This window comes from Erithacus rubecula (genome assembly GCF_903797595.1).
Source record: "Erithacus rubecula genome assembly, chromosome: 1".
Lineage (NCBI taxonomy): Eukaryota > Metazoa > Chordata > Aves > Passeriformes > Muscicapidae > Erithacus > Erithacus rubecula.
This window is the reverse complement of record NC_136658.1, coordinates 71,291,790-71,319,049: the sequence shown is the minus strand read 5'-3', so window position 1 is coordinate 71,319,049 and position 27,260 is coordinate 71,291,790. Positions and strand designations below refer to the sequence as shown.

At 41.9% G+C, this 27,260-nt stretch overlaps 1 protein-coding gene across 2 annotated transcripts in view; it reads right to left on the bottom strand.

Annotated features, from left to right (window-relative positions):
• Positions 1 to 279: 279 nt before the first annotated feature.
• LHFPL6 (LHFPL tetraspan subfamily member 6) overlaps positions 280 to 27,260 on the bottom strand; it is a 135,918-nt gene continuing 108,937 nt past the window's right edge. For both annotated transcript variants that reach the window (XM_079304197.1, XM_079304196.1), the window contains exons 3-4: positions 14,305 to 14,403; positions 280 to 1,371 (exon numbers count right to left, since the gene is read on the bottom strand). In XM_079304197.1, coding sequence (XP_079160323.1) covers positions 1,253 to 1,371; positions 14,305 to 14,403 — 218 coding nt within the window. In that variant the 3' untranslated portion in view covers positions 280 to 1,252. The remainder of the gene's footprint in view (positions 1,372 to 14,304; positions 14,404 to 27,260) is intronic.

The window sequence follows — 27,260 nt, the reverse complement described above, 5'->3', positions numbered from 1 at the left end:
TCTTAGTCTGCAGCAACCGGGATAGAAAAAATGAGGTTTTGCTGAAATCCTTCAGGACACCTGACAGCAGAAGGCAAAAATGTGGAATATACCAGAATGTCTCCAGTGGCAGTAGATGCCTATCCTCAGGCAAGTGTAACTGAACCCTAAATGTGTCTGTGTTTTACAGGGTAAAAGGATACAGTACGGTTATAAAAGTCACAAGTATTTCTGAGAATTTTTCCAATGGGGATTTGGGAAGGAAATGTTTCATCTACTGGCACAACCATACATTGCAAGTATTGATCAAGGAAAATTTTATTTACAGAGATTTTTCAAATACAAACATAAAATAGCACATATTATATATATAATTTACAAAAATGAATATTGAAATAATAAACATGGTACAGCACAATACAACATCAATGAGCTAAACATAACAGCAACAGAAATCTATGTCTGGAAGAAGTTTGCTGTTAGTTGTACGTAACCAACAGAGCTCTACAGTACCATGAGGGGAATTTCCAATGGACAGGAAAACGTCCATTTACTGCATCTCATAAAAAGTACTATAGTAAGGGTACATATGCCAAGTAATTATGTTGCATTTTGTAATAATGCTGAAAACACAGAGTCTTAATAAAAGTTATATAGGGCTGAATAAGCAGTGGATAAATGTTTGGGGAAGAAAAACGTGTAGAGATTATACAAAATACTGATAAAGTGGCTTATTGGTCCTTTTATTAAGTTTAATGTATAGATTAAAAAGTGTTGCAACACCGAGTCTTAAACCACCAGAGAGAAGTAAAATAAAAAAAAAAAAAAAAAAAAAACAAGGAGAGAAAATAGAAAGGAAAAGAAAGAAGGGTTGCACCAAAAAAGGTTTCCTCTCTACTTATTTTGTGCCATGGTCAACATCAGTGTGTGCGTGTGTGCTTTCGGGAGCGCCGCACCGGGGGCTGCCAGGCGCTCCCCAGCACGCCGGCGCTGCCACCCCTCACCCGCCTGTCCAGTAATCGCTGCATGCAGAACGCCACCGTTTGCCAAAGCAGAGTTTCCTTGCTGACATTTGTGTGGAGCAGGCCCTGAGCAGGCTCGGGTGACAGACCCTGTCCCTGCCCAGCCCGGCCGGGTGGCTCTGAGCCACCCCTCACCTCCCTGCCACCCTGGGGCCTCCCGCCGTCCCGCTCCTGAGAGAAAGCAGCTGCAAATTCCTTGTCCGGCGTTGTTGTCCAGCAGAGCCGGCGAGCCTGGCAGGGCCGTGCCCGGCTCAGTAGGGGTATTGCTTCTGCTTCTTGCCCGAGAAGCAGGCGAGCCAGGTGCACAGCAGCATGGCGGCCGCCGCGCCGCCGCCCGTGCAGTAGTAGGCCCAGCCGATGTGGCAGGTCCCTGCAAGGCAAACACAGCGACAGCGTTAGAGGGGAGGAAGAGCTGCCACCACCACCCTCCCCTTCTGCCCGCCCAGGAAAACACTCTCCTGAGATTTCGGCCTACTTGTATGCCCACCTCAGACAGGCAATGCGGGTGTTAATTCAGGCTCTGCTGCCTCAGTGGGGGAGTTTGAAGCCAGACGTGTCTGAGAACTGCTGGGTGACCACAACCCAGGGCATGGGGCACCAGCTCACATCCCCTCACACAGGCATTGACCCTGACCACCCGCAAAAGATTACAAAAGTGGCCTCAGGGAATCATCTGAATGGGGGATGCTGTGAGAATGGAGCACAAAGCCCAGAAATAAAAGAAAAGACAACACTCCTGTCTTGGGTTGTAATATAGGATGTGACCAGAAATGTTTATTCTATCATCATCTGTTGAAGCCCTATCCTTATCTCCATGACACACATTATCTGCTAATGGGCCATCTTTAAAACCAAGTGGGGCAGTCCTCTTTATCTTTTCCACAACCCATCCTCCCTCCAGAAAGATATCATCTGCTTATGGGCTATTGAGTCCCACTGTATGACTGATAAAATTACATCATCCCACTGGGAGATGCTCCAGCCAGAGGGAGGAGCCAAGCCTTTCCTGCCTATATAAAAACTGAGATTTTGACCACCAAGGCAACCTTCTTTCCACTGAATTCCAGAGGAAAGCCAGACCTTTCTACATCATCCATGGACCTTCAGAGGAAAATTGCACCCTTCTGCAGCACCACTGCTTCAGCTGAACCACATCTGCCACTGCAGGGGGACTGTAGCCACCATTTAATGGGATTGCTACCAACACCCTGACTGACAGGGTGTCAGGTTGTATTCTGACTCTGTCAGTGTCGGGATTGTTCTTTGTAATACTGTATTTCTACTTTAATTTTCCTAGTAAAGAACTGTTATTCCCAATTCCCATATCTTTGCCTGAAAGCCCCTTAATTTCAAAATTATAATAATTTGGATGGAGGGGGTTTACATTCTCCATTTCAAAGAGAAGCTTCTGCCTTTATTGGCAGACACCTGTCCTTCAAACCAGGACAATTCTCTATCCCCACCCGAGGTCACAACCTATTGTTTAAAACTTCACTGCTCTGTCTAATGAGTGCCACAATACAGCTTTGAATCAACTGAAAGGCCGCAGCATCTTTATACAGTCAAACTCATCACCAGTAAGTGGTGCTGGGGAATCCCATAGTGGACCATAAAGTGATTATTTGCTTTTCAAGCACTGGGCCCACAGTAGGGGAAGAGATCAGGAAAACAGCAGCTGCAGCAGGGAAGAAGCCTCTTTAGAGAGCTCCAAAAGCAATGAGATGGATGCTGCTGCTTCTTGGGATTTTAACCCATCTCAAAAGCAATTTTCACTTGAGTTGCATCATCTTTGTCTTTTTTCAGTGCTTGGGACTTGTTACCACTGAGATTCTTCCTGTATTGTTGACACCTCGGGTGATATCATCCTGCTTTGAGCAGTGAGTGCTCTGAGTAAGGCACAAGCAGCAATACAACACTTCTTTCCCAACCTTCCCAAAAGCAGCAGAAACCATCCTCCCCTTCAGAGAACAGAAGGCATCAACAGAGTTTCCATCTAGAAATAGGTGTCATGTTGGTATTCTATCCCAATGGCATCCCTGAGGCCCAGGCTTGAGGTTCAGGCAATTATGAATTCAGCTAATCCCGCCTCGGGCACAAGAAACACAAAATGTCTGTTCATCTTAACATGTCCAAGGCATTTGCATGCCTCAAGGCAGACAGCATTGCCACCGACTGACTGCAGGATATTGTCTGGCAGGCTTTGTAAGGAGACATTAGTGGGAGGCAACACTTATGCTCCTGATCACTTTGAAGATCTCAGGCTGATGCCACAGCAGGAAGCATAATACCTGTTTCGGTTTTTTTCCTTCATAACCCTCACAAATTTTTATTTTAAAAATGTCCAGTAAAACAAAGATCCTGATGTGACCAAGAAGACTTGAGGACCTGCTACCTTGGCTTGAGGTCACTAGCCTATCTCCTTAATGTGCTGGAGCAGACAGAGAGATTTACTTGATTTCATAATCTAGTTGTGCTCTGTAGGTAACACCATTCTTGCTTTCCTTAGAGAAGACCACACAGAGAGTCTGACTCCCCTGAAGAGAAGGCCATCAGAAATGCTGGGGAGCTGTCAAGTGCCTGGCAATGTCCCTGATGCTGACACTTGATCACTCAGCAGTCCCTGGAGAGACCTGTCTCTGGGCCACCTATTGCTTTGCCTATGTACACACCCTGTCCTTAGCTTCTGCTGGGAATTTCAAAAACAGACTTAAACCTACAGCAGATGTTTAAACTCACTGGGTTGTTGCATATGGGTAAAACCTTATAACAGAAAGGCCTTATTAAATAAGGCCTTGCTCAGCTGAATTAACAGCTAGCCTGTTAAGTTCCCATGAGAAAGAACCAAAGAATGAAAATCAGTTTGCATAACAACCTATTCTTGTGAGAAAAACAGGTTGCGCCTGTGAAGAAGAAAAAGTCTGTGGCATGAGAATCTGTGAAGAAAATACATAAACACCTGTGTAAAGAGAGTCTTAGCAAGTACACACACAAGCACCTTCTAAACAATGAATTGAGTAGCAAGAAAGTTGCTGTCCAATTAGAATTAAAAATGATAACTTGAAGACTGGATGAAAATAGGCTGTAACATTGAAGTGGGGCTTTTGTCGCTGAAAACTTGAAGAGTTATTCCCATTGTTATTTGCTGTTACTGTTATACTGGATTGCTTTTAAAATGATCATGTTTATACCAGGGTGAGGTGTGCCGCAGCATTTCTTGTGATGAGATGGACTCCATTTGATAAAACTGTGAAATATTCAAAAAACTACTAAAGAAATGTAATTGCAGCTTAAAAAGCAAATTCTTTTCATCATGAAGTTTCTGGGTAGAGAAAATAAATGTCTAAATGCTACTTTTTAAAAGAGCTTAAAGATTCACCTGGTAGCAGTGCCCAAAGCTGTAACCCAAGCAGGATAGAATGAAGTAAATTTGGCCTTTTGCATGGTGTGATTTCAACTTTTGTACCTTGACAGTGGGAGACAGTATGTGTGATACATACTAAGAAGAAAGAACTGCTAAATCAATTTCAAGAGATGTATTCAATGGATACAACACACACATTCGCTCTTGCCTGAAGAGAATAACATTTATTTCTCCATACCATGCTCCATTTACCTAAAGGACCACTGCCCTACTTAATGCTCTGACACACAGCAGGCTGGCAGCCTCTTGATATAACAAATGCAATGTAATTCACGAGTGTGAGTTGGGTCAAGATGAACAAATGAAAGAATGGGAGAGCAGGGGAAGGTATGAAAGAGCTGGGAGCTTGACCTTAGAGCAATAATAACACAGCAATAAACCTGGCCATTATTTCCAGCCCATGTCAAGAGCAATGGGAGGCCTTGGAAAGAATAGCTTGATCTGTACTTGGATGATGCTGAGCGGAACAGAATTTCAAGGTGTTGTGCTGAAAAAGAGCCTGCAGCAGGGCAGGTGTGTGAGGGTATAGGCCTCAGCTATACCATTCATTGCAAGTATAGTTAAGGATAGATATAAGACCAGGGATAATCCATCTCAAAGGTACCCATTGTAATGGATGCCTACATTGCAGAGCCACGTGTCAAAATGAAACAATGACAGGCCTTTTATAACCCTGTATTACACAAGGAGGAAAACATTTTGGAGTCACTGTTTCTGCTCTGGTGTTCTCATTTTAACACATGTATGGCCAAAGAAAGATTGTTGTTTATCAATAATTGGGTAATTTAGTTGCAGTTTAAATTGTAAAATGACTTCTTCACATTGATAGAAAACGTTCATATTAAAAGAACCGGAAGCTTTATAAAAAGCAGAGTTGAGAAGCCATTACTGCACTGACACCAGCAGGACTAGCCATGTTTCAGTGGTAAGCAAATGTTGAGATCTGCAGAACTGAGGCTTAAACTCAACCATCAAGGAGAGCAGTTTGCTTTCAAGAAGCCTGTCATATAAAAGATTAGAAATCCAGTACTGCAGTTCTTTTTTTTTTTTTTTTTTTAATGTCAAAAATCTAAAATGAAAAGCAACATTACCTAAATACTTGATAGAACTAAAGCAGTTGTTGAAACCATGTTGATTTTCACACACACAAAAAGTCACAAAAACTTTGTCATTTCCCTGAAAGATACATTGGAACACACATATACATACATGGGTAGGAGAGTCCCCAGCCATTGAGGGTGTGGAGATGCAAGCAAGAATGTGTACATGTTCTTTCTCCAAAGATGGGCTAGGTCTGAGTTTGTGCCAAAGTAAATTCCCAGCAGCTGAAGTGCTCTTCTAGCAGATACAGATGACATGCACCACAGCAGCTTGTGCTCTGCACAGAACTGGTGTTGCTTTTAACAAATCAGTCTTCACCTGACAGGTCAGTGTTGAGGGAGAAGCTGTGGCTTCAGCACTTCAGCACTTTGTTAATTCTAGGTTTTGGGTTTTTTTGAGAGCATAAATAATTGGGGTTCTTGGAGGCATTTCCATTCCCTTCCTGGTTTCTAATGTGATCCTCAAGGCCAGGATATGCATCCCCTTGCTCCCCTCCTCCTCTTAAATATATAGGCAAATAAAGATCAAGACAAGTTTGGGAGTAAGTAAAATTTGGCAACAGAAAATATGAAGATACTTCATCTACCATGGAGCTGTGCCAGGATCCAGTTGCCAAAGCATAATTTTACCAGGGTTTCTATTCATGATGTCTTATAAATAATTATCACATATAGTTATCAAGGTCCTGGAAATAACATATGGTTTAATCTAAAATAACTAATAATTGCCACTTATGAAAAAATATTCTGAATATGAAAGTGTCTTGGATGCAAACTTGTTAGTTGCAAGATGTAGTATCTTAAATATTTGTACCTTTTTTGCTGTTAATTTTAAGACTATCCTGGACTCATAGTCTGGAGTATTTGGCAAACTCTAATCAATTAACCTTAAGTACAGCCTGTTTTCCAAGTTGAAGGAGAAAAGGTTTCAGCATTAGCCAGACTGTAGAGAATAAATTATATACCTTCAAAAATAAAACCTACAATTCCTACTTCCAAGAAGTTGTGCAGGAATTCTAATTAACGGGTTCACTTGAGAATACAGTACTACAGAGAATGGGAATTCATATAATCAATCAGGGTGTTGGAAAAGTAGTCAGAAAAAAAAAGAGTGTGATTCTAAGGGATATACTGGGATTTAGAAATATGAAAGTCATAAATGAATGTAAAAGATTATCAGTTAATTAATAAGAAGGCAAAATTATTTTGAAACAAAACCAAGACAAATTAAATAGCTGAAGAACTTTTTCTTGACACAGCAACAATGAAAAACTGTCATGTGCAATCAGCAGCAAAAGCAGGAAAAGAAGTTGAAACTTGGAATGCATCCAGAAAGAATTAAAGTAGTTATGTGAAACAAAGAAAGAACACTATATAAGGTAAAACTGCAGCTCAGCATACAGCCTGATGCAAACTAATGAATTCAGTGGAGCTGCTTACTTTTTCTGTTGCATAGATATGACTTTCTCAATGAGTTTATCTTCTAAAAAAATACATGATTTTTTAATGCACGTAGTTTTTTTTTTTTCAAGCTATTTTAGTCACTTAGAATTGGTCTGCAACTAAATGCATAAAATTTCATAAAGTTCTGACGGGTAAAAAAGTGGGGAAAAAATGCCAACTTGAAATTATTTTGTCCTGTTGTGTGCCAACACTCACTTATATATATGATCAAATCCTCCTTTCTTTGGAGGATAGCATAATTTTGTTTAATCAAACCTCAAATTTGCTGTAGGTGTGCATTTATCATGGAGCAGTGAAGGAGAAACCAATACCCAGTGTCAATTACAATGCTCAAATTCCCAGGAGCAAATACTTTAAGTGCTGCTAATAAGGGGCTCTCTCAGCCTCCTGCAAGAAGCGAGCAAAAAAGCACAACTACTGCAGAAGTGAAATCAATTTCACCTCCCTTTGAACACACACCACACTGAGATTCACAGTGGACTAGTACCCCAGACTCCCTTCAGAGACCATGAAGAAGAAAAGTCACTTACAAAAGTGTGTTGTATTTCCTCCTAAAGTAAACATGTAAAGTACAGCAGATGAACCCTGCTCTGGTAGCTCCTATTTTTCTCCCTTTTAACTGGGAAGGGATTCCAAACAACCGGTTCAGCTGCACTTTTTGAACACCATATACTTGCTCCAGGTGGTCTGAGTCCCTTCCTGCATGCTCCTTCTTATGTCTACTGACTGTAGCAGGTTCTTGCATGACCATGTCTAATTCTGGTAACAAAGGTATGTGCCTTATCATAGAATGATAGAATGGGCAGGGTTGGAAGGGACCCTAAAGATCATCTAGTTCCACCCCCTCTGCCATGGGCAGGGACACCTCCCACTAGACAAGATTGCTCAGATCATCCAACCTGGCCTTGAACACTGCCTGGGATGGGGCATCCGCAGCTTCTTTCTCTGCCAGTGCCTCAGCACCCTCACAGTAAAGAATTTCTTCCTAATATCTAAACCTAGTCTTTCAGTTTGAAAGGATTCACCCTTGTCCTGTCACTACACAGCCTTGTAAATAGTCTCTCCTTATGTTAGACAGAATATATATAGACTTCGATACAGTCATCAAAAGTTTACAAAGATTTAAGAATGGAAGCTGTTTGGGAAGCACTAAAGAGGAAAGGTTTCTTGATGGAATACTTCCTTTACTAGCATGCAGTTTACTCAGTCATTTATCTAAGATCTCAGCAGCTGCAGCTCAAGTGTGCTTGTAAAGGTTGTGCTCAGCCTCAGTCAAAATACGAATGTGTGAAATCTCCGTGCTGTTTGCAGAGTATCTGCAAACAAGAAAAATGCCTTTTTCAGACAGATTGCTCATAGAAAAACACCTTTGAATATTTTGCCTTTAATAGGATTCTAACAAATTGTCCTCCCTTTGAAATCCATTTCTTGATTCTTTGGCACTCTATGTCAACACTCAGCCAGATGCTGAAATGATGCCACCTAAGACAAATTAAATAGTTGACAAAACCTTTTTTACATCCACACTGCTTTCTGTGGGGTTTTTATGCTGTTTTAGTAACTGCACTGTTTGCTTGGAAAGCATTTTAAAGATCATTTACTCTAACACTTCCACAGCAAAAGTGATTACCAAGTCAATGTTTTTTTTAAAGATATTTCAACCCTCTAAAAGTAGCAAAGGAGACCCTTAACAATAATGATTTTTTCAAAAGAAATATCCATCACAAGAGAAGTTCCTGAGAGCTTTTGAGGCTGATCCAGCTGCTTGTTTAGTTCAGGATGGGAGCCAGGCTTTTAAGTCTCTCTCTCTAGACAATGACTTTGGCCAGGTGAGCCCTTTCACAGCAGTCCACAGACAGACAGGCTGCCACAGACAGCAAGCCAAGGTGCGTGTTTGAAGTTACCTGCTTTGGTTGCTGCTGCAATTGGACCCCGAGGTCAAGGATGTCTCTGACTGTGAAGGTAGAGATAGAGCTACTGTATTTCATCAGAAAAGAAAAAATGCATTCCAAGTAGTTCAACAGAAGTTCCCTTAAAAATGGACTTTATCTTAAATTTTGTGTCTTCATTCTTTCTGGCTAATAAGTACCTGGTATCACTTCATACATCTGATGATTGGGAAGTAGCAGCTGGTGGCTTGTGATGACATGAATCATCTATGTTTCAATAAATGAATCTTACTCTAGATTAACATTTTGCTGTTTGGGCTCTTAAGTATTGGTCTTGTAGTGCTGTTTCACCAGATGCCAGCTGAGGCTCAATTTTGTGAGTTAAATTGAGCATGCCCTGACCTCTCTGGGACCTTCTGTGGAACTTGGCTGCCTCTGCACCCATTGCAATAGAAATCAGCATGTAAAACTGAGCAGTTTCCAGGGAAATCAATGGACAAAAATGAAGTCTCACATTGATTTTAGACTTTCAAAACCAATACAAATATGTTCACATGTGTACACTCACAATTTCCTTTTAAAACAGGCATGCAAGTTCAGAAGATTTCTTCACAGAGTTTAAATATGCAGAATGTGGCAGTTTTTGCAAATGTCTAGTGCAGTCTTCACTTTTTTTTTGTGCATACTATCACCTTAATGCAGAGTCCCTCACCTTAAAGAATTTCCTGATAAAACACTCCTTTTCCATCTGTTTTTCTTGTATATTACATTTAGAAATGAAAACAAAATGGTATTAGTGCCTCTAGCTCAGCAAAATTGAATGTGTGCCATATGATATGCCATAATGACACTTACTTTTGGGAAACTGGCTGCTAATTCCTTTTGCAGACCCAAGGACTTTGTGGATCTGACTCACTTTTACACCCTTCACTCAGCAGCTCTGTCCTGCTGAGCCACATCACTGCTGCCCTGAAGGGGCACACAGGCAAGTCCAGGGTGTGAATAGTACAACATAACAGTACCAGTTTGCATGGTGGCAAGAGATTAGGATGATTTTGATCCATCCTCAGTGAAAGGCAGTCCTCTTGAGCACTGCTCATTCCCTACTCCAGTCTCTTCTTCAGGCACTATCAGCCTGAAGTTGCCAAATTAGAGTACAGACTTTGACTCAGTCAATGAGCAAGAAACTGTGCTGGTTTTAAACATAAACATGTCTTTTCTTCTTGCCCTCATTTATTTGCTTTGCCCTACTTTTAGGAGCTAACACCCTAAAACAGTGGTAGAAAATTTCTCCTGCTCATAGTCAAGTGTTTCTAGTGTGAGAACTCTGCTCCATATGTGACCTGTGATCCAGATGGGATGCTGCCACAGGGAGCAGGGCTCCAAGACCTTCACACAAGTCAAGCTGACTGATGAGAAGCTGGAACTATAAGCAGAGCAACACAGTACAGACCTATCATGGCCTTAACCTCTCAACAAGATTTGCAAGAGGTCATTTGTCAAGGGCCTAATTTGTCTGTGTGCTTCTTTTCATAATGGCAAAACCATATTTCTAGAGAAGAGCAGGGAACAAGCCCCACTACAGGTGCACCAGTCTCTTTATGAAGGTCTTTATGGTACCTATTTATGGAGGTTATTCCCCATCCCCCTTTACAAGACAGCTCATCTATTGAATGTAATTTAATCAACAAATTGAGTTGTCCTTGGCAAGGTATCTTCATTTGAAGAATAACTCCTCTTTGTCAGAGATGGAGCTATACAACCACATTTATTTGATTGAAAAAATATCCCACTTAAATACATAAATGTTTAAGTAAATCCTTTGGACATAGTTCACTTAATAAAAACCAAATAAATATCCATTTTTAAATGCTGGGTAAACTGCTGGGTATTTCACAATGTCAGCTCAGGTTTTCTAGAAAAGAATACTCAAATCCACTTAAATTAGAAGCATAGTTATTTCTCCTGCAGTCTTTTTAAATACTACTTTGGAATCTGCACAGAAATGTGTGTGTTTGGCAGGGGTGGAGGGAGAGGTCCCCTCTTTACAATTATTTGGAGTGCCTATTAGTCTAATCCCTTTTTAGTGCCTGAAGACATAGAGAAACGTTTCTTATCTAGCATACCCATTAAAGATTAGGGGTGTTTTTTCTGGGTTCTTAGCATTGCTATTTATTTATTCTCTTTAGTTATGAGCATGTTATGGGGGCAAGGATTTGTCATGTTTTTGTTAAGCAAAATTTTTCATTTAATTACTAATTCTAGTATATTTCTGGTTGACATTACATATCACAGTGCACAATTCAGCTGCTTCTCAAGAGAGTTCTTGTATTCCTCATTTGTACCTGCCTCTCATTCTTCTTCATCCTCCTATAATATAGATTGCAGCTTCTGGTTTTATTTTCCACCTTCAACCTCAACCATTTTCCCCCCTTACTTTTTCTAAGTCCAGAACAAGCATCAGTGCTGAGCCCCCCACCTTTGCTGGCTCTGTGGTCAAACCTGTTGAGCTTTGACCCTCTCCCAGCTGCACACACATGCTCCCTCTGGCCCAGGCTGCTGCTCTTGCTCTGCCAGCCTGGAAGAGGAGGCTGAATGCTGTCTGCTGATCAGCATTCCTGTGAACACATCTCCTTTTGAATTATCGTCTCTGTGCCATCCTCACTGGCACACACAGCAGCAGGGGTGCAGGACCAGCACTCCTATCATCACCTTTTCTCCCCTTAGCAAACCAGTTCAGGGCTCACAGCAGCTCAGATTTTCTGAGAGAGGATTTTAAATGCAGCGTGGCTCTTCAGGCAACTCATTTCACAGGCTCAGGAACAGAAAGCAAATCATTGCAGCTTAATCAAATTAAATATTTAAATGAAAGCAATAATTACTTAAATTTGTCTTGAGACTTAGTAAGATTAAGTTTTTGAAACATAATTTTTGGCCTGTAGGCTATAATGAGTATGCCAGTCTCTAGTGATTCAGAAGAGACCTAGAGAGTTGGGGTTATCACCAACCAAGAGGTATTTATGAAAGACAGTGAGGTTATTAAATGGCCCTCAGACAGCACCTCTTCTTTACAGATGGTTTTGATAACACACCATCAAACAGACACTGACATTAAGTAAAAAAATCCCAGCCAAGCATTTAAGTTCACTGCCAATGTATGTGGAAAGGAGATGTTTAGTGGCAGGGCGGCCTAGCAGAAATCACTGCAGTAAATTTCAGCTCTCATTATGATCTGTTAATTAATGTGTTGACATATGACAGCAGCAGATCAGTGAGACCAGCACTGCTGTCAAGTCTAGGCATGTGTCACACATGGGCTGTGTGCTCCAGATCCAGAAAACACAGTCAGAGCCTTCACAGTTAATGCAGGATTTCTCATGGTCTTTATGCCTACCTGGAAGGAAAGCTGCCAGATGACATTTTTCACATTGTTTTCTTCACTGACTTTTAAGGCAAAGTGACTCAATTTATGTAAATATCTGACTCATGAGTCAAGATTGAGACAGTGATTGAGACAGACTGCTCTGACTGTGGACATGACAGTGTTTAAAGGTAACAGTTTGTAACTGCCCAAGTGCTTTGAAGAGCTCACACTGTCATAACACCCATCTTCTGGGACTCTGCAGAGAAATGACCTGGAAGGTAACACTCTTCTGCATCTGGGAACAAACATGGGACACAAGCTGGAGCCCCAGAAGCAGAGCTGCTCACATGCTTGGCATGGAAGAGCAGGAGCCAGCATGCACCAGTGAGGTGCTAGCTGGCCTTTCCAAGGGGATGCTGCTCAGTGGGCTGGCCAGGAGCTTCTTCAGGCTTCCACACAGGATTGGCCATGGGCAGCAATGAGCCTGAATCTTCCCAGCAACAGTTACCATGGAGTGGTCTTTCCACTGCATCCTTTGACACACCTTTCCATGGAGCTGGGAATCTAAGTTCTAAACATTTTTTTTTCTGCTAGTTAACTATACCTTTCTATTCTCATTGTTCTTTCTCCTCTGTGTTTAAATCTTTCTATTATTAGGTGAATAAAAAATTTGCAGGAACTTTTTATGCTTTGTTGAAGAGCAAATTTAATATCAACAGCACAGAAGGATATTAGAGTTCAGAATAACAAGGTAATGTAATGCTTCTAGAGCACATTACACATCCCTTGAGCAACACCATAGGTGGTTGCTCATAAGACATCAGTGGCACTGTAGGGAGGGGTGCTGATATTGGTTATGAGACTTTCTGGTCCCCTGCCAGATCAAATGCACTCAAAACACCACAGGAATTCTGTAGGGGAAAGTGGCCTGGAGCATCACTTCCAAAGCAGTATGTTTTTTATCTTTCAACCTCAAATCTTGACAAGAAACGCCTCTGAGATGGAAACAAATCTCCGTACTCCTGAAATCTGACAGAAACATCAGTGTAAAAATCAAGAGATGATGCAGCACGTTTGTATCTAACCCTAGAAGAACATTTTTGTCTACTACTCCTTGCACTGGGATTACTGTCAGGCCCTGCACAAGGCCTACACACATCTATGGAAAGAATTTCTGAGATTAAGGTTTAGCCTGCAAGGTCTGGTAATGGGGAACTCTGTATACTTAGGAGCAGAAGCTCTCAAGTCTGTGGGGGTTCAAGGTGCTCAGTCCCTCCTGCTCCTTCAGGAGGATTTCAAATCCCTCTCTTCCTCAATTGACACAGGATCAGAGTTTACTTATAGAGAAGGGTATCAGCAATTGCACTGATCCTTCCAGCTAGATAAGGACTTGGACATGCATTCAAACATCAGATCCTGATCATCCACATTGCTTAACCCTTAGGTCACTGCTGTTTCCTTGTTTTCTAGAGCCCCTGCAGAGAAAGCACAGATGTGAGCCCAGTTTGGCTGCATCCCTGGCTCTCATTCCTGGTGCAGTGAAGTCAGCAGCAGTGAGACAAGCTTGTCTGGGAGAAGGCAAACATGGGCTGCAAGTGTTATATGCCACTTCCCAAGAATGTGAGTAACATACAAATACACTCTAGGCTTGTGTTAGAAGGCCATAAACATCCCAGAATTCAAAGACAGCCAATTGCACTCATGGAGAATTACCCTGACTTGTGCTGTGACGGGATGCCTCTGTCTACCCTGTCAAGACCTCCAGGAGTGTTAGCTCCCATATTGCAAGACTATTAAATCTGATTTATTTCTTAAAATATGCATACATAGGTATCTAGGTATACATATATGCATACATTTTCTTTTATTATGTTCTTCTGGAAAATATTTCCAGAGATCCATCTGGAGCCCCCTGCCTTGGCACCATTCCAGAATTACACAGTATGATTAGCCTACCACACACAGCTAGGTTGGTTCCCCAAACCTGTGCTTATGTCCTAGTTTGCTTTAATGGCCAACACATAGAAGAGTCTAATGCAGCTGAGATCCCCTGGTGATGACTCACCCAATTCAAACTGGTTGGAAAGGTTACCACAGGTTTGTCTGACTTCTTCACTGTCCCAGCCAAGAGGATAGAGAGCACAACCAGAGCCGATCAACAAACCTATGGAGAGAAAAGGAAATAAAAGTTTATACAAGCAATTGCCATTAGCTTAAACAGAGGCTGCCTCTTGGGAATCAAAGTGTCAAACTGCAGTTTGGGAACCCCAGATAAAAAGAAGTCTCTTCTCATAAAAACAGATGAAAACCATTTGGACTGCTGCCTTCTGCTGCAGTTTTAGAGCTGTGGTCTGGAGCCAGTCTGTGTGGTTCAGCATCAGAAGCCATACTCAGCTTCTGCAGCTTTTATCTGAGAGCTTTTAGACTCCTCTTCTACTCCCCAGAATGGCTAAACATGCATTTTGGAATACACAACATATGGTTAAATAGAAGCATGATAATGAAAGCATTTACAAGCTGATTGCTGCTGATTAATTAAACAACAATCAACCAGGGTCCATCAAAGTTCCATGAAGAAAACTTACAGTTGTGCTATTCTGTTGCCATTTTGCTTTGTTTTTCACTCTTTCAAAAGCAAGGGAATAATGGTTTTATACCACTTGATCAATGCATACCACAAATACACACTCCACAAAGTTTTCTTAATTCATTCAGCTGAAACAACTGAGGTTTTGTGTCATTTACCTGTTATCATGCTTGGTTTAACAGTCACAAGAAGCTTTGCTTTCTCCAGCCCTCATGGTGCCCCAAACAGATGTGTTTTGGCAAATCCTATCCCTTCACAAGACATCATAGGGAATCAGCAATGCACCCATGCCCCATGACTATTTTGCAGAAGTGGCATTTTTATCATGTTGCATTCTCAGCTGTCACTGCAGCAGCTGCCAAAAGGCCAATGTAGCTGGCAAAGCATTTTACACAGACAGCCTAGAGAGAACATTTCAATGTATGTTACACCATTCAAATGTTGCCTCTTTTGGGTCAGATCTTATTTATGAGATTGGAAACAAATCACTGTGTAGATAATGGGCTAGGAGCACCTGACATTTCACAGGCTGTAAAGCCAAGCAAGCCCTCCCAAGGTTTGCAGGGATGTCTTTTACCTGCTAGGCAGAGTACAAGGTTTCAAGCCCTACAGCTGTCACCTTTGGGCACACCCTTGACCTCACATAATTTGCTCCTCCTCCCTTGACAATAAGGAGCAGTGCTCCTTGGCAAAGCACTTCTGCTGCCATGCTCCCAGTGCAGAAAACCCCTGAGTGTTGTGAGAGTCACTGTGGACATCACACCAGTCTTACAGGAGTCCTGAAAGGGATTATGGCTCAGGGCCTGGAGCTTGCCATACCTTTGTAACCTAAGCTTCTCATATTGCTGATGTTCCTGTAAGATATGGAAATCATCTTATTATGTTCTTGGTTTGCCCAAAGACACACCCTGAGCAAGGCACTGAAGTCCAGAAGTGGTAGCTCATCTTTCTTCAGAAGATTTTAATGCTCTTAGCAAAGTAGCTCAGCAGCTTCCCTGCTGCTCCTCCAAGCACACCTGCTCCTGTTTAAGCCCAATATTAGCTCCCTGGATCTTCCTCCAATAAGTTCAAATTTATTCTTGTTGCTCAAGAAGAGCAACACTTCTTCCTTCTTACTTATTCCTTCCTTTGTTGAGCAATTATTACCTGCTCCTGTCTCCATATCTACATCACATAATGAAAAAGAAATCCCTGAGGCAGCCCTCTCTCAGATGGAGCACTCACCCAACAGCTGTGACAGGAGAAAAGCAATTAAGGACATGTGAATGCTAGGTATTTTCAGAACTTTGCCTGATCTGGTTATGGCTGCTTCTAATGTCCTCACTAATATCTTTCCCAGTATCATTTAATCTTTTTTCCCCTAGGGCCATAGAGCTAAGGGCAGCTGGTAGAATCCATGTAAATGAGAATCACTTCTAATTAAATTCTCAGAAAGGATGTTTCTCAGACAAGAGAATTTAGGCCAAAACTGGGTCTACATTTGTTAAAGACAGCCTAAGATTCTCAAAAAGTCCCCTACTGATTCTCTCTTGAACTGTTAAAGCAAGAAAGGTGTTGTGAAGCACTGACAGCACGAGTGGTGTGCTAGGAAGGGGCAGGACCTCATAGGACAAGGAGGAACATCACACTGATGATGATAATGGCTGGGGAAGGGAGGAAGAGCACCTAGATGCCAGAATCAGCTTTGCAGACCAGTGGCAGCCCCAGCCATGATTCTGACCCTCTCCCACACTGCTCAGGGTGCCTGTGAGGTGCCCAGAGCCAGCCCAGGCAGGCACAGCTCGGGAGCTGCTCTGGCCCAAAGTGAACCACCCTGGCTGGGCTGCTTGCAATCAGCTTGTACTTGGACAGACTGTCTGGGAGACCTTGCAAATGCTCAAAGGGTGCTGTTGTGAGGGGCAGGGAGATGTATGCAGGGAGTAGGAGGGAAGGCAGGCTTGCACCTGCCTGCCTTGGACCAGACTAAACAGCAGCCAGCCCTTCCTCACAAACAGGTCCTGGGAAAGTCTTCTGCCCAGTTCTTCCAGGAGAGCACAACAGCAGCACTGCAGGCAAGTGAAAGGACTATTAGCATAACAATGCTGCTCCTCCAAACCCAGAACAAGCTCTTACTCAGCCCTTGCCAATTACTCTCCTCAGGTGGCAAGAGTGTCTAGTGCCCATTGCATTCACAGACTGTTTGTTTTCAGCTCTCTTTAGGTTTTGTTGCAGCAACAGGTTGTTGTTTGGGTTTTTTCCCACGAGTATTGCTCACAGAACTTTCCACTGCCATTCTCCAAACACAGCTCATCCTCTTCCAAACATGAGCACCTGCTCACTCTTTCTGCCTCTGATGTTAGAGTGGATCAGTGATCACAAACCTTGGCAATTTATCTCCTTTCCTATTCAGACTCCTCCAGCCCTCTGTCATACCTCTTTTCCCATTTTTGTACACCTGTGTCTGCAAGTTCAAAGCCCAATTTCAGTGAAAATAAATTCTGGGGTTTAGTCAAAAATTCCTTAGCAAAGCAATGTACTGTAATGTTGAATTGCTCCAAAGGAGCTCACACATGGATGCTTGCCCTTAAAGCCATTCCAACACTGTCTAGCAACCAGCCCACAGCACCTACCATTGAGCCTCATCATTAGTCTCTTATTAAGAGGTGCCTCTTATTAAGAGATAAACCAAGTAAGGGAAAACTATGTCAGAAAGCCTCCTTATCCCAGTGACAGCTGGCTCTCCAGCTGGGTAGGGGCTTTATCAGTGCTGAGTTTCACTTATGGAGTACCAGCCATCAAGCAGTGCAGCTTATTTTCCTCTTGCAGCCTGAGCTGACTGGGATGATGAGATCAAATGGGAAACTGCTGCTTATTGCTGGTGCTGCCACATGACCCCAGTGTGGGCAGCATGCTTATGTGCAAAGGCGAAAGTATAAAGCCATGGCCAAGCTCACACATTTATGTGAGTGAATACAACACCTTTCAGAGACCAATGGTGTGCCAGGAGCATGGGTTTGTGTTCCCACCTGGCAAAAAGACTTATATAAATATTTGTTTTATTACAGGTACCCACTGGCCACAAGACTTAAAGCTGTTGCTCTGACATGTCCTTTGATATCATTAGTTTTCAGCTGGTTTTGACTGACCTTCAGACAGTTCCCTTTTGTGGTGCATATGCACCTGCTGTGGATTTGTCTCATGACAAAACACTTGTGTCCTCCAGTATTTCTTGCAGGCAAGGTTCAGGCCAGGCTCAGGGACTTGCCTTAAGCATAAGAGTTCCACAAAGACTTAGAGCCTGCTAGTCAGCAAGAAAAAGTTTCACAAGCTTTTGAGGTATATTTATATGTATGAGCATGTGTGTGTCATGTCCCATTGCTTTCAGCAGGTTTCTACATGTCTTCAGCAGGGCTGATGCTGCCTTGGTCTGCATGGGCACTGAAGTTGAGAATTGGCATTTAAGCTCCCTCATTTTATGCACTGAAAGTGTGGAGTATGCCTCAAAGTGGAGTTAATAGGGCTTGGACAAAAGCCCCTCAGTCCCTTCCTTCCCTTCCATCCCTGTTTGTAAGCAACTGTGTGGATCAGATCCTGCAAAAGCAAAAAGGCTGTATACTATTACCTCTAATAATTCATACATGCTCACAGCCAATTTATTTAATCACAGAGGCTGTAGATCCTGCTGAACAGCTGCAACCTCCATTGAAAGATCCAAGTTGAATCCAAGGGCTGCAAACCCAGTGGAAATCATTAAGCTAATTTTGCAGCTTCAGTAAAGAGCAGTTGCTAGTTTAGCTCAAGAGCCACATTCTGGCCTGCTCTATAGTTATTGCATTTAGCCAGCTATGCTACCCAGGACACCACACCCTTCTTTACAGCTGCTTAAAATGTTTGGGATGTCTGTAACATTTTTTTAAAAAAGGAAGAAAACCAAAACAGTGTGCTGTAATTACCGTCCTCTGTCATCTTCCATTATCCACTACAGTCATGATAAAAAATTGAAAGGGGAAGGAAATGTGCAGATCCATAAATGGCACCTTCACAAAGAGGGCTGCAGCCTTGGGGTGTGAGGGACCCAGTCAGTGGGATGGGGCAAGTAGAAGCAGAGGTGCTGGTGGCACTTGGCAGCTGTTTTAGATGATGTACCATGTGCCAGTGGAGGTGTTGGCACTGTCACATACCAGCTTTTCTGGAGAGGTTCCATATTTGGGAATGAAATAGGCTCCTTGCCCTGGTCTGTGAAACACTGCTATTGTGAATGCTGCATCTGGCTCAGTGTGCTAGCAAGGCATGGGGAGAGACATGCAGGGCTGACTGAGCACAGCCACCCTTGGCAAACCAAAGCTGGAATTAAGACCTTGATTTTCGTATTTAAGAGGGTCCCAGACAGCCCCTAGGCTCTTTGCATGCATGGTCCATGCAGAATAATGGATCCCTTCAAAAAGTGATCTAAAACCAGTCTATGTGGCAAAGTGAGGCGCTACTCAGACCTACAGATTATAAAACTACAAACCAGGGGGTCAGACAGGGGATGTCTTAATATTAAATCATCCAGAGTAACCCTTGTCCCTCCCAGACTGCCTTCCCTGTCACTCTTGCTGGGAGTATAATGCATGATCACATTTTAGTAACACTTAGCACTTGAAAGATGATCTTGTCTGTCTGGAGTGGTGCTCGTGATTGAAAATAATTACATACAACAGGTTCTGCATATGGTGGATGCAGCAGGGAAGGGACAGTAATTACATTAGTGGCTTGGCACTGATCTAGGTTCTCATCTTTGAAGTGATAAAAAAATGAATTGTGGCATGCAGCAAACAGCTTACTCCAAGAGGTAAAATATTAACCACTATTAATATGTCCAAGAATAGCCTGGATATGAGCAAGTGTTGAACAATAAATACAGAAGGATTAACAAACCAAGAGATGTTAACCAGATTTTGCTGTGGGCAGAATGATTGCACTCATAAACACCAAGACCTTTCAGCAAAAGCCAATGCACAAAAAAGGAAACTTGCAAATCCTTGTGGTGGGCTGTCCTCAGATTGCTACTGTGGCTTCAATGGGAGCCTCCACTCAAGGACCTGATGTGCCTTAAACAATCCATGCAGACATCACATAATAACTTAATTGTAACTGTCCTGACCATTCATAGTTGAAATCCCTGTTTTACAGCTCTTCCTCTCACTTGTTGAGGACACAGCATTCCCTGATTGCTAAATGACCCATTCTTGGTTATTTTCTCAGTCCATTTGATGATTGCATTCCCCAAAAGCCTGTCAAATAAAGCCAAACCTTCCACAGCCTCCTTCCTTCTCCCTTGCCTAGGGTGAATCTAAGCACATGATTCAGCTAAGTCTGGTGATGAAAGCCATCAGTGTGATGAATAAAGAGAGATGGTTATGGCAGTGAATGAGGCACTTAGCTTTGGACTCAGCTTCAGTCTTGCTGCTGCAAAATGCATTTTAAAATGGTAACTAAACTCATAGTGTATTTCCTTGATTATGGGCTTGTTAAGAGCTTTTTTCATGCATTTATTTTTCATATATCCTCAGCTCCAGACAGTTATACCCTATGAATGCAGTGAAAAGGACTGCTGAGCACCATAAAAACCTCCTTGCCCAGCAGTCAGACAGCTCTGCACTGCTGTAACAGGGACCCTGGGAAACTGCTGAAGAAGGAAGGAGCCCTTCATTGGGCCTTGTCATTGTAAAAACCCAATTTGTATTTTCACTTAGAAAAATAAAAGGAATAGGCCAGACTTGATATATCTACTGCAGAGAGAAAATAAAACCTGAACTGAAGGTTTCTTTTTGTACAGTCACTTTTTAAGGAGAAATATCTGCTGCAAATTATCTTCTTCCTTTCTCTCCCCCATCATCTACTTTTCCCTCCTTTATTTTTAGATCTGACCAAAAAGAAAATTTGGTAATTTTTTCTGTTTATTTTCTAAGGAATTTCTAATGTATACTGCTCATATGACAGATATTCAGGCCATATGGAGAAGCTGACAGACAATAATTTGGAAGTCATCGCTTTCAAGACCATTTTAATGATGATTTTTCCTTTCACATTTTTTTCTTTATTAGCCAGCCTGAATGTTCAAGGATGATAGAAAGTTTTCACATTCCCATCTGTCACTTGAAGGTACAGTAATCTCGACAAGCAAAACAAAACAAATTTTTAGATGCAGCACAGACTCTGACTCTCTCTTTCTTTTGATTTAAAAACTCACCTCGCTGTAAAGCATTTACCTCCTATAAAAGCAACTCCAGAGCATGAAAGTAAAATGGAGCACCTGAAGTTTGCTGCTTTCAGACATACCTTAGACAACAATGAGGTTAAAGAATTGGTTAAAAACTGGGATGTGAAATACTTCAGTAGGCACAGCTTCTGAAGTCCTTATTCAAAGAACCCTCTGGGAGCTGATACCAAGTGGAGTGATAGAAGAGAGTCAGAACAGGTTAAGCCAAACTCCAGAGCTGGGCAGAACAGCAGGACCCAACAGAAGAAAGAGGGGAGCAGGGCCAGGCAGCTGCAGGCAGCCTGGCTCCCATACCTTTGGGAGTCCAGCCTCAATTCAGTTAGTAAGGGACAGTGTATTTATAGTGACAGCTCCCAGAACTCCACCCAGAACACCCCTTCTCTAGGGATGCACTTCTACCTTCTCTCAGCACATCACTTTGTTCTTTGGTCTCTCCGTTGTTCTGTTAGAGAAATGTTATCACATCAAGCCCTTCCATTGCTGTCAGTATCTGCCCCCCAGGAAACCCAGACATGGAGCTGAAATGGGATTTCATTAGGATTAAACACAAGATCAACACTTTGGGCAAAAGTTCTATCTTTAGTTAGTAGTCAGTGAACATGGGGCATTTGACTCCTTCCTAATTGAGCCTGAGCTTAATGTGCCTCATTTGAGAGAGGGTACAATCCTGTGAGTTCACAAATATGAATGAATTCAGTAAGGGACTCCCTCATCCCAGTGTCCAGGCAGTGAGGGCACACAGACAGAAATACTTCTATGCTGCACCAAATTTCCTCCCATTCCTCCTATAAGGGTGCTGACATGGAGACAGCAAGTTAGCTCAGGGTTTCATCAAAGATCAAGATGCTTCTGTTATGGACTTGATACAGCAGAAATTAGAGGTACTCTTACATGCAAAGCAAAATCAAGCACAAACCAGAGGGAGTAAAATGCTACAACCTTCAGCTTGCATATCTTGCCTCCAATAATCCTAATCCTGAATGTGATGGAAATAGAGTTTTCAGCCAAAGGCAAAACCCCACCACACTTTCTCTTCTGGTTTTGGGCTCCAGGTTTTAATTTGTATCACTTTACTTTACTTATCCCCCCTTTTTCTGACCATTACTCTCCATGCCTTTAATGAGACTTTTTGTGTTACTCTGGTCCACACCACGAGGATGCACTGCCTGGCACATTCTTGGCTCCCAACCTCAGCAAATAGGCACAGTCAATGATTTGAATTGTGCTCCACTGGCAGTACAAACCCAGAGTGGGATTTAGCCACCCAAATATGTCACCTTCTGCCAGTTTAATTGCTGTTCAGTATCTGACTCCTTTATCTGCCTCTCCAGAGCAGTGCAAGATTCCCCTAAGTCCTCTGTCATACCTGCCAGCCCACACAAAGATTTTGCAGACTCTGGGGTATCTCTAACAGTGCAAGGCATCTAGATTTAGCCTAATGAGTTCCACCCTAGATATCTATTGATCTAAATGTGAACTTAGAAATCTATCTCAAGGGAAAATATCTGTACTGTAAACACCTTTATAAAGTGCATGAACCCAGCCCAAAGCTGCTTACACTTTTCTTTATCCCTTATCTTCTATCCTTCTGCCCTCATTCTGCCCTTAAGTTGCAAATAGCTCAATTGCTGTCAACAGGGCTCTTCCTTTATAGGGAATTACCTGAGTTTTAAGGAAGAAGGAAAAGACTGAAGGAAAAATTGTGTTTCTTCTGAGTGCAAACTGGTAAGCTTGACTTTAAAAGAAAACAATTTGTATGGAAAAAAGTTACTGCTTCAAAATGTCCTTGGTCTGCCTCAATTGCTGCCACTCAGAACTAGCTTTGACAAGTGGCTGTGTCATTTCTCCCAGAGTTTGTTGCATAAAATGATTGACACCAATTGTTCTGAAAAGGCTGTGACATGGTCCAGTTGAAGGCAGAGTGACTCTGCAGAGTGGAACTGAAACGCTTGAAGAGCTTCAGAAAACACTCTGGAGTTTAACTGTCAGCTCATTTTTGTTTGGCAAGCCATGATCAATGCTTGTACATTATAAGCTTTAAGAGGAAAAAAAAAAAAAAAAAAAAAAACCTGAGCGTTATCACATGCCATCAGACTTCTTTATGTGACAACCCATCTGTGTGCTCACCCCATCGTTTTGTGACTCAGAATCAAATGCTTGACAGTTCAAAGAGTCTAGAGCAGCATATGGCATGTGGCATAATGTATTTAAATAGAAATCATTCCATTAGAAACACAAGGATGCCTACTGTAATTAATAAAAGGTAGTTTAGTAACTAACTTCCCAAAATGCATAACTCTCCATGTAGTCATAGTAGACAAGGCATATTCCTTTTCATTAATATGAATTCAACAGCAAATGGAGACTGGCCAAAACTACACAGAACTTTTCAGAAGCTCGATACTCAAAGGATTTCCCAGTACATGAACAGATCTCATGAAACACTATAAGGAAGGAATAAAGGAAACATATCCTGCATCAGTGAGATGCCTAAGCAGAAAAATGGATAAATGGACAGGCATCCCCATATCATTTCAGCAACCTTCAAGGCAAAGGTTGTTACAAGCACTAAGTCTGCAGCACACTGACTCTTGAGCACTACTTCAGTAATTTCACTGCTATTTGTAGCAGCTTTTGGAACTATTCAGTCATGGATTAAATCAAGTAATTGCTTTTCCATGTCTACCAGTTCATTAATTTATTAAAAAGCAATAGTTTGTCAATGATGAATAAAGCAATGAAAGATGTTCAGCCAATACCTTCACTTTGGTGGCATATGCCCAAAGTCACAGAGAAACTGAAATAGATGCAAAGCCTGTATCCAGTGGGGGAGTACTGCATACCAGGCTGTTGCCTTCTCAAAAAAATTTTAGTTGGGTTTATTTCACTTGAGCTGTCCATGGATTAATAGAAGATCAACCATTGCACATCACAGTAAAACTTCAGCTATACTCAAGACTTTAGGGTTGTATTTTTAGTACACACTCTGCAAACCCTCTGGCAAGCCACAGAGTACTTTCCAAGGAAGTCCATACATGTTCCAAGGAAATCTATACCTGCAGTAAAGACTGAATGGCTCTGCATTTCTACTGGAGAGTCTCTAAGACTCCTCAAATCAAATGAGTTTGGAAATCACTTCTCTAGATAGGAAATACAGTAAGATAAATAATGCTGTAAAAGTCAGTGGCAGTCTTCAAGCTGAGAATCACTTTTCACTTTATGCTTTTCTCACTGGTGCTTCACAGCTTTAAGTCTTCTACTCTGCAAAAATGTTCACACCAGCAGCACGGTCGATACACAGGCCTGCAGCCATCAACTGCATGTCTATCTGTACAGTGTATCCACTGCTGATGGAAAATGCTCAGAGAGCCAAGTGCTGTAGAATACATGGGAGCTGCTGGAGAAGAGGTCAGTTTCATTTACTGTTTTCATCTGCTGCTGTAGCTGCAGCATTTTTTAGCAGCTTTTTAAATACTCTCTGCATTCACAAGGCTACTTGCAGAGCAAGCAGCTAAGCACATGAATTAATCTGTGCATGAACAAAGGTGCATTCAGTGCTGTTTGCCTTTGTGCTGAATTACAGTAGGAAATCAAAAGAAATGGAGTTAAACCTAAGTAATAATAGACTCCATAAGAAATCGATTGTTCGTATGGTTCCTCAATTAAACTTAAACCAACTATTACCCCATTCTCAGCTACTTTGTTTTCAGTGAGAGGGATGGTAAGATTCAACACAGCTCCAATTAGAACTGTGTGACACTCAAAATACTTCTATATACTGTTAGACTGTCTGTTTTGTTCTGCATGATTTCCACATGCTGAAAAGCTTGCGTCATGAGACATACCCAAGAAAAAAAGATACTTTTCTTTTTAAAAAGAAATAAAATACAACTTCTTCTGTTCAACAATGCCTTCTATCCAAAGGCATTCAAACTCAATAACTGACCCAATTTACAGAGGGAAGAAGTACTCTATTGAGTCAATTTTCCTCAAATAGATCCATTTTTCAGTTTTCCACAAAATGTGATAGATATAATTTTGGATGGGAGCTGCAATTTGTTACAAATATATTGCACATCTGCAGCTCAGAAAAATTTGGCACCATCACTTCCCCTCTTCAGAGAGAATCCATATGGACAACCTTGCTAACATCTCAAGTATACTTAACTCTTTCTGTTAATGAAAATCAGTGTGTGAAAAGAAGAGCTGGGTAGAAGGGTGTGTTTCTCCCTTCTCATGAGCTTACCTTTGAAGTAATTTTGAAATTAGTGAAAAAACTAGGGCTGGAAGGGACACAAAGAAGTTATGTAAATCATTCTTCAGCCTCCAAATCAGGATAAGCTCTGCTTGTACCTTCTGAAAGAACTGTTTGTTGAATCTCTTCTTAGGAGGCCCCTCACAATGGAGATCCCATCACCTTCTAAGGCATTCCATTCTGGTGTCTCTGTGTCTGCTACAGAAGCTTTTCATGTTGTCTAACCAGTATCTTCCTGTGGCAATTTCAGTTCACCCCTTGATCTTAAAATATGGACTCTGCTAAACCCCTACTGGGGCTCTCAGACACCATTTTATTTTCTTCCCTCTTTGTACCACCTTTGTCTATAACAAGTTAAGCAGGTCCAATTTATTCCTTTTTTTTTTTCTCCCTTGCTAGAACTGGCCATTCCATGCAGCCTCCTCCTCCTTCCCAGAGGATTTTTGTGGCTGCTGGCTTTCACAGTCTGTTGGAATTTTCTCTGCAAAAAACAAAAAGCCATGCCAGAGTACTACGACAGCAGTTGAAGAAATGAATCAAACTTGTTGCTTTCAATGGAGAGAACCCAAATGAAATTAAGTTAAATGAAATTAAGACCTTGAAGGTGCTGATAATACCACAAAGCAAAACCCTAAAATGAACTGTGTGACTCTTGGAGCTCATCTTTGTCCCTTCTTCCTACAACCTTTTTAGAAATTATGCTTTATGAACAGTAGAAGACTCTTCTAGAAACTCTCCACTATAAAGGTTGTCCTTGGTAAAAACCTATCAATGCTTTGATAGCATCCCCAGCACCCAATAGTTCTGCTTCAGTTTATAACATCATTGGCTTAATGGGTTAACACTTAGCGAATGGAGCATGCAATTCCTAGATACAAGACATGAATTTTTATTTGGACCTAGGAGTAGGGAATGCTAAGGAGCAATATTAGCATTGGCTGGACCTCCTACAGGGATTGAGAGAGAAGTTAAGTAAAAAATTGAGCAGAAAATGAACAAGCCATGAGGTGAATGTTAGATGGCTGCAGGAGCCACTAACAATGGTACTTGGACCATTTATAAAGTCTTCAAGGAGGAAAATCCCCTTATTTTCAGCTCTTTTCACACACTAACTATTGTTTGCAATCTTCTTTCAGAACCATCTGACTCCTGTGACCAATCCAGCTCCTCACTGGCCACTTGTGCCATTGATTCCTGCTTGAGTCTCCACTATTTGTATCTCAGATATCGAATGAGCACCCTGTGATTTCTGTGATGCCAATAAAACCACCTGCAAGTGATCCCAAGCCAAAGCTGTTTGACAGAGTTATGTATTCAGCAAACAGCCCTGACTGAAGCTGGAGTGCAGCTTTTGGTGGGCAGGCTGAGCCAAGCAACTTAGAGAAGCTGCAATCCTTCTGCTGCTCCAGGTCCCAGCAGCTGCTCCTGCTTTCCACAGTTTTCACACAATGCTGTCCATACAGAATACTGGCCTGCTGAAGCATTCCAAAACATGAGCTCCCTTTATGGCTTGGACAGGGACTGATGCAACCAGTTATTGGCTTATAGGATATATTTTTAGACTTTTGAAAGTAATGCACTTAATATGCAAAAGCACAAGTAATTTACGCTGCTGGAAATTGTTGAAAACCTAGCATTTTTTATCATGAGAGAAACCCTATCTTCCTCTGACTTTTATTTAAAACTAGAATAATACCCAGCAACTGCTTTAAGGGAAGAGATAATCCCTCCCTCCTGATCTGACAAGACTTTTCCTTGTCTAATTTAGGTACTCCAGAGGCACCTCCATTGTAACAAAAATTGTATCCAGAAGCCTTAGAAGAACCCTATAACTAAGTCAGAAACATGGAGATCCCATTAGTCCTGGCTTTTCTAAAATGTAACTATTAATTTTAAAATGGCAGATACCATCTCAGCTTCCAACACCAGCTGTTC